The sequence below is a fragment of the Adiantum capillus-veneris genome, chromosome 16, assembly GCF_014529385.1.
Source record: "Adiantum capillus-veneris isolate H3 chromosome 16, ASM1452938v2, whole genome shotgun sequence".
In the NCBI taxonomy this organism is placed as follows: domain Eukaryota; kingdom Viridiplantae; phylum Streptophyta; class Polypodiopsida; order Polypodiales; family Pteridaceae; genus Adiantum; species Adiantum capillus-veneris.
In genome coordinates, this window is record NC_140946.1 from 114,837,918 (window position 1) to 114,845,600 (window position 7,683).

Sequence of the window (7,683 nt, forward strand, 5' to 3'; positions counted from 1 at the left end):
CCTGTGGTAAGCTAAGAAGGTCCAAACAGGTGGTGGGGTAGCCTAGAATCTTCACCGGACCGGTGGGTGCTTTTGGGTGCATGTGTGCACCCTAAGACTGAGACTACATGCAAGGCACCATTCTGTTTCTTGTATATTTTGGAGAGACAATGTGCGACTCTCCATACATCTGTATGGCACTCACATAGGCAGTATACTATCTAACCTTTAAACTAAACCAAGGTTTTTCTTTTTCCTTCGTAGCTCCTCTTATGCGAGAATTTTGTAGTACACACTTGTTCAAGTGAGACATTACTCAAAAAATTACTGCTATGTTGTCTTTATGGACAAATTGCATGTATGATTTACCCAAAACAAAAAACTTAAATTTTTTTTTTTTTATTTTTCACACATCAACAACTATTGCTATTTACATGTTTACATCAATTCACAAATTTAAGACTATGACAAGGCCAACCAAAGCAAGACTATTTGGTCCAAAAAAGGTTACCATAATATTATATTGTGAGAAATTAAACAAGCTAAACAAGCAAGACTAGTTTTACATATGTGAGAGAGAGAGAGAGAGAGAGAGAGAGAAAGGAGGAGAAAAAGAAGATCAGGCTCCAAGAGCTTCTTCATCCTCGTCATACTCGCCCTCGTCGTCGGCGGTGGCATCCTGGTACTGCTGGTATTCGGAGACCAGGTCGTTCATGTTGCTCTCGGCCTCAGTGAACTCCATCTCGTCCATGCCCTCGCCCGTGTACCAGTGCAAGAAGGCCTTGCGCCGGAACATGGCCGTAAACTGCTCGCTCACCCGCCGGAACATCTCCTGAATGGACGTCGAATTGCCGATAAACGTGGATGACATCTTCAGACCCTTTGGCGGGATGTCACACACGCTCGACTTCACATTGTTGGGAATCCACTCCACAAAGTAGGACGAGTTCTTGTTCTGCACATTCAGCATCTGCTCGTCCACTTCCTTGGTGGACATTCGCCCCCTGAACATCGCCGATGCTGTCAGATAACGTCCGTGCCTCGGGTCCGCCGCACACATCATATTCTTGGCATCCCACATCTGCTGTGTCAGCTCTGGCACTGTCAACGCCCTGTACACCTGTGAACCCCTAGATGTCAGCGGTGCGAAGCCAACCATGAAGAAATGCAGGCGCGGGAACGGGATCAGATTCACGGCGAGCTTCCTTAAGTCGGAGTTGAGCTGTCCAGGGAAACGTAAGCAGCAAGTCACTCCGCTCATGGTCGCAGATATCAAGTGGTTCAAGTCGCCGACTGCGTACACAAGAACAATAATTCCCACATTATGACTTAACGCAACATCATGCCCCCAATCGTACCTAGCTAGGTATGCGGTGCCTCCCGAGCAGAAGCTCATGATGTTTGCATTGTATGGTAAAGGAGAAAACAGAGAGAGAGAGAGAGAGAGAGAGAGAGAGAGAGAGAGAGCGCCGGGGCGGCCGAATTCATTGCTAGACGGGTTTCGAACTCTGTGTAAGAGGAAATGAGAGAGAGAGAGAGAGAGAGAGAGGGAGGGAGACTCACAGGTAGGCGTGGTGAGCTTGAGCGTGCGGAAGCAAATGTCGTAGAGGGCCTCATTGTCGAGAACCATACACTCATCCGCGTTTTCCACCAGCTGGTGCACCGACAGTGTGGCGTTGTAGGGCTCCACCACTGTGTCCGACACCTTGGGTGAGGGGAACACCGAAAATGTCAGCATCATGCGGTCCGGATATTCCTCGCGAATCTTGCTGATCAGCAGCGTCCCCATGCCCGAGCCAGTGCCCCCGCCCAGCGAGTGGCACACCTGAAATCCTGTACAACAGCACAGTACAGTCACCACCAGTCAGACAGAAAATCCACTTCCCTATAAATTGTGCCATTTCTTTTTAAAAAAACAATGGATATATATATACCTTGCAAGCAGTCGCAGCTCTCAGCCTCTTTGCGCACCACGTCCAGCACAGAGTCGATGAGCTCGGCCCCTTCCGTGTAGTGGCCCTTGGCCCAGTTATTGCCCGCGCCTGTCTGCCCAAACACGAAGTTGTCCGGACGGAATATCTGGCCATAGGGGCCCGATCTCACGCTGTCCATGGTTCCCGGCTCCAAGTCCATTAGCACGGCCCTCGGCACGTAGCGGCCCCCGCTTGCCTCATTGTAGTACACGTTGATTCTCTCAAGCTGCAAATCTGAGTCCCCGTGATACGTCCCTGTGGGATCAATGCCGTGCTCGTCGCATATCACCTCCCAGAACTTGGCCCCTATTTGGTTGCCGCACTGCCCACCTTGGATGTGCAGGATTTCCCTCATTCTTGGATATGAGAGAGAGAGAGACAGAGAGAGCAGTTTTAGAAGGAAATGGTGTATGTCGTTCTGTTTGAAAGGGAGTTGCAGTAGCTTTTGAGTTAAGTAGCCACGTTTAGTTTCTCCAAGAAAGTGACCCTCAACGAGCACAAAGTTCGTTTTTTCCCTCCCTGTAACCGACTCCTTAACTCACCACGTCACCCCCTTCAGGTCCAACGCCAATTTTGCGGAGCTCTAGTCATGCACAAAAGGAGGGTGAGCGAACGAGGATGGCATGACGGCCAGTTGGCGTTCAAATTCTCAAACCTTAGGCTGGGTTCACATCATCTCGCGGAAGAAAGGGCAACAGATAGACCTAGCATAACAAGGGGCACAGCCGGCCAGCCAGCCAACAGTAGGTTGGAGAAAATGGCATGGTAAACAGGAGAGCCGGCCGGAGAATCAACAGTGCAGAACGTGTTAGCTAGGTGAGGCTTGAGCTACACCGGATAGCCAGCGATGCTTCAACCATGAAAAGTGCTTGACACGTTAGCACACAAGCCTGCACACGTCCATTCCGCTGGCTGGCTAGAGCACTTGTGCTCTGCTAAGAGAGGCTCTTCCAGGCGGAAATGGAGGTTTGTGTGATCTTCCATCAGGCTTCTGTTTGAACAACCCGAAGGTAAAGGTCCAACGAAGAGATTGGGTGGAGGGGTACTATTGACTGAGCAGGTAGTATGTCAGGGTGGAAGCTCGCTTTGGGGGGGGGGGGGGGGGGGGGGGGGGTCGAAGAAGCAGCATGGCTTTCTTCCATGAGTTGGCATCAAAAGCATGTTGTGTCTCTGCCTTATGTGAACGCTAAACTCACTTGGGGTCAATTGGCTGGCTACACATAAGTAGAGCCCCTCTTTCGTAGCGCAATCTGAATCCGTCCTTAAATGTTAAGAGGCAATTGTAGTATCTAAGTTACATGCATTACAAAGCTTCGATAATCTTCTCTCAATCTTTGGCATGCACTGATGAGGAAAACATGTGGCTAAACTAACACTATGAAAATCTCCAAGTGTTTACCGTGCTGTTTCACCGCGTTTTGTAGAGAGACGGTGCAAATTCAAGTAGAGAAACAAGAGAGAGGAGAGCGGGGGGGTTTTTTGTGTTTAAAATATTACCACGACTGTTTCCGCTATTATTACCGCGTTTATTATCGCTACTGTTACCGCGCATATTACCGTTGTTATATCCGACAGTCAAATTTAGTGCGTAAACTTTCAAATTTTGGTTTAACCCCTCTCTCCCTCCCCCCCCTCCCCCCCCCCCCCCCCCTCCTCTCAAATTTTGGTGTTTCCCTATTCTCAATAAAAATTAAAGAATATTGTATATAATTTTCAAATTTAAAAAAAGAGAGAGAGAGAGAGAGGGGGGGGGGGGGGGGGGGGGGAGAAGGAGGCAGGGATATAAGATTACACTTGGTTACAACTAAAATAATCATTGTCAATTGATTAACATAATTGAGCATATTCTCAAATCTAAAGAGAGGAAGAGGGGGGAGAGAGAGATGAATGGATTACACGACCAAAAAACTTTATAATTGCAAAATGTTTATGAATCATCTTCCAAAAGATCTCTACATGAAGCATCATACAATTCTAAGCACATGGCTCCTAAATCAATAAAGAGAGAAACGGAATTGTCGTTTGTGGATGCATTGCTTCATCATCTTCGAGTTCGTCATCCTCCATCTCATCATCTTCATGATCATGACAATCATCCTCGCTAAGACTTGCTACCGCCGGACTTGATTCGTCGACCTCCCTCTCCTCTGTTTCCACCTCATCCAAAGTCGAAGGTGGAAGAGGATCGAAGATAGTGTCCACTTCATTAGTGGTGAAAATGGTTCTCCCCCGAGGTGTTACGAGAATTACGAACCAAAGTTTCGGTCGGTGGATTGATGGGATATAGATGACCTATAAAATAGAAGCTCAAAGTGAGTAACATTGGTATAACTAACGCTACAAGCAAATAAGAATAAAAAAGGTACATGTCACTCATCTGCTAACAATTGCGCAGTATAACTAAATTGCCATACCTCCCTGTGTGATGCACACTAGAGTCCACCATGTAGAGGCCATTCTCATGTCGTCTAGACACATTTGCAAACCACTTGCACTCGAAGATGAAGGTATGAAAGGTTCTAAAATTAACCTTTAGTATCCTTTCAATAGTTTCGCAATACCTGGCTTCATCACCGTTTGTGTCAAAGTTGCCCATGATGGCACAATCCATGGTGGTTCTGCGCTCGTTAATGTGGCGCGTACGAAAGTGACGACCCTTTGACCACATAGAGCTAAAGGAAAGGCACTACAAAATAGAAAAATATATTAATTTATCAAATACATATTAAAGATAATTTTAAGAAATAGCGTTACAATATGGTTTAGGTATATGAGTACTTTACCTTGGTACGCAACCTCGTGGATACTCCCATTCTTTGTCGGTGATGTCTTCTCCGCACGCTTTTGCCTTGGTCATTCTCTCATGAATCCACTCTGCACTAATGAGATTTGGGGAAAATGCAAGTTGTCTAGGCATTGGGGGTGCCCTCCTTTCTCTATGTGCTTGTTTCCATGCTTCCCTCTCTTGCAAACGCCGTGGCTTTGCCACTATCCAGACGTCCACCCACTTAGTCATAATCTTTGCATTGAGAATGCAAAAGTTATGAAGCACTCAGGATAGATTCATATCCATGTTAAGTAGTTTCCCCTTTCCACTTGGCAAGTGTGAAGTCATCCTTGCATCTTCCTCGTCTGACCACATGCGAGACATTGAAGGATCAACTTGTGCCAAATACTCTGATATGTAGACAAATGCCTCTTGAACGATCCACCCTTCGGCCATACATGCCTCTGGTTGAGACCGTAGCCGCACAAAATCTTTGAGACTTTAAAAACCTCTCTAAGAAGAACATCCATCGTGCGTGCACTACTCCACATCGTGGTTGAGACCGTAGCCGCACAAAATCTTTGAGACTTTAAAAACCTCTCTAAGAAGAACATCCATCGTGCGTGCACTACTCCACATATAGCGAACTCCTCCACCACGTGAACCAAGAGGTGAATTTGACTAAGAAGCACTGATCAAGGAAATGCATCTTCAATGGCACACATAGTTTCTGTTGCAAGTGTTTGAGCAGCAGGGATAGCATCTATTTCGATTTCCTTGGAGCTCACAAATCTGCAAGAAAACACACAAGGATACACTAAGTGCTAGTTGAAATTATTCTGTACATAAAAAAGGTGTAGTTGAGTGGAGTCTTGTTGTGTACCTTACTAGCTCTCCTAGTTTGAAAATAGCATCCCTGACTTTCTTGTCCTAACATATACACATACTCACCAGCAAAATGAACTATAATGTAAATCAAGGAAAGGGAAAGTGAGTGATAGTCATACACACAAACTATAGATAGAATAGGGAGTATGAAGATTACATGAAGCATCTTGTGCCAATCATGGGACTTCAACCCATACAATTGAACGCTTCCACCCTTCTTCGCTTTTGTGAAAGCTCCCTTTAGCGACCTCATGTATCCTGCTGGTGTGCAAATAGAGGCAATGGTACCCTTTACCTTGTCTAATTCTTCTTTGGCTAGCATCCATGGTGCTTTAGGAAGCACAATCTTTCCATTTGGTGCACGCCGTGGAGTAACAGAGACGGAGAGACGTTTTAAAAGCCTCAAATCCTCCCTCGCACCCAAAGAGTCCTTCTTGCCAATAATGTGGTCCCATAGTGTTTGGGCTACATTCTTGAATATGTGCATGGGATCCAAGAGGTGTTGTATTTTTAAGTCCTTCCAATCTGAAAGCCTTAAAAATATGGAATACCTTGACATACCTTTTGGTGGAGGACAAGGAGCCGGATCCTTGTTGTGGTGTTCTTCCCAAATGGTTGCCTAATCTACCATCGTGAGCTTTAGAGGAGTCTTCCCATTTGTTGGAGACTTGTGCTTGTTATGCCCTTGGGGTAAGAAATGATGGTTGTTTGGATAGATTACCTTGCGTAAGGAATCGGGCCTCTCCATCACCAACGATGGCCCGCAAGTAGGACATTCATTGTGCCCCGATGTGGACAACTCTGCATACATATCATATGGTTAGAGAGATGAGTGAACTAAAGTGAACTAAAGGGAGAGAGGGAAAGAGGGACAGAGAGATAGAGGAAAGGGGGTTACCAGAAATCTCTCCAAGCCCAGGATAGTCGTGCATAGTCCACATAAGGATTCCCTTGACACTGGTCTCTCTCCCCCCCTTTGCAAGTGAGACATCGACAATAGGAATGCCTCTCCATAACTCCTCGATGAGGGGCTCGAGGTAAATTTCAATATTTGGCACTTTGTACTTTCTTGGCACAAGCAAGGAAAGAAGTATATTTCCCTTCTTGGTTGTCTCCCATGGTGGAATATTGTAGTTGACGATAACCACAGGTCAAGTGCTCCATGAAGTAGACTTAGTGTCGAAGGGGTTGACACCATCACTTGCTAACCTAAGCCTCAAGTGTCGAGGCTCCAACCCAAACTCTTGCCATTGAGTTTCGATGTGCCTCCATGTAGGTGAATCGGTAGGGACACGCATCATTCCATCATTTGAGTGATGGTTCGCATGCCACGCGAGAAGCTCCACGGTAGACCTACTTTTAAACATGTGTTGGATGCGAGGAATTAATGGAAAATGTCTCAATATCTTGCGGGGTAGGTGTGCCCCGCTCACTCCTGTCTTGTATCGTACCTCCCCGCACACGGGACATGAGGTAGCATGTACATGCTCATTGCAGTATAGCATGCAATCGTTGACGCACGCATGGATGCGCTCATACTCCATTCCAAGTGCAGTGAAATACGATCTAGGTCGTCGACGATCTGGAGGCATGTGGTGACCTTCTGGCAACATCTTGCCCATCAAACTATAACAAACATGCCTATTAGTATAATTCCTAAAAGACGACACCATAAAGAGAGAGGGAGAGAGTATATAAAAGCCACATTCCATACTTACAGAAGTAGTGCATCGACACTTGCATTACTCCAAACGAATTTTGCTTGCAAGTTGAGGACTTCCATCGATGCTTGGAGCACCGAGTACCATGCACCGTCGTAAAGAGGTGTTCGGGCACTCGTCATCAATCTATCCTCCGTTTCGGCAGCCCGTTTAGTGCAGGGCTAGTAGCTCATCACACATGTCGAACATATTGTGTTCATCCTCTGCCTCAAAGTGCAACGAAGATGCCATAGGAGCTGCCGACGTAGAGCCAACGGGAGGATCACCAGGCGGTGCACCCAAATCGCCCAGTCGCTCTTGCCTCTGTCGTTCGGCATTGCGCACCGGTGCACCACCACCGAACACAGACCAATGG

General features: G+C 46.7%; 1 protein-coding gene across 1 annotated transcript; it reads right to left on the reverse strand.

Moving 5' to 3' along the window:
• Positions 1-470: 470 nt before the first annotated feature.
• On the reverse strand, positions 471-2,371 carry LOC147439690 (tubulin beta-1/beta-2 chain-like). Its single transcript, XM_086485510.1, has 3 exons — positions 1,914-2,371; positions 1,543-1,812; positions 471-1,272 (listed from the first exon to the last, which is right to left on the reverse strand). Exons 1-3 carry the CDS (start codon positions 2,305-2,307, stop codon positions 599-601), a joined length of 1,338 nt encoding a protein of 445 aa, XP_086341636.1. The 5' UTR covers positions 2,308-2,371; the 3' UTR covers positions 471-598.
• Positions 2,372-7,683: the final 5,312 nt, after the last annotated feature.

Bases quoted from the DNA above. Each gene is read 5' to 3' on its own strand.
- LOC147439690 (XM_086485510.1), bottom strand. From the start codon at position 2,307: ATGAGGGAAATCCTGCACATCCAAGGTGGGCAGTGCGGCAACCAAATA. The intron at 1,813-1,913 runs GTATATATATAT...GCTGTTGTACAG, and splicing joins GAGCTGCGACTGCTTGCAAG to GATTTCAGGTGTGCCACTCG. The intron at 1,273-1,542 runs GTGAGTCTCCCT...TTGTGTACGCAG, and splicing joins CAAGCTCACCACGCCTACCT to TCGGCGACTTGAACCACTTG.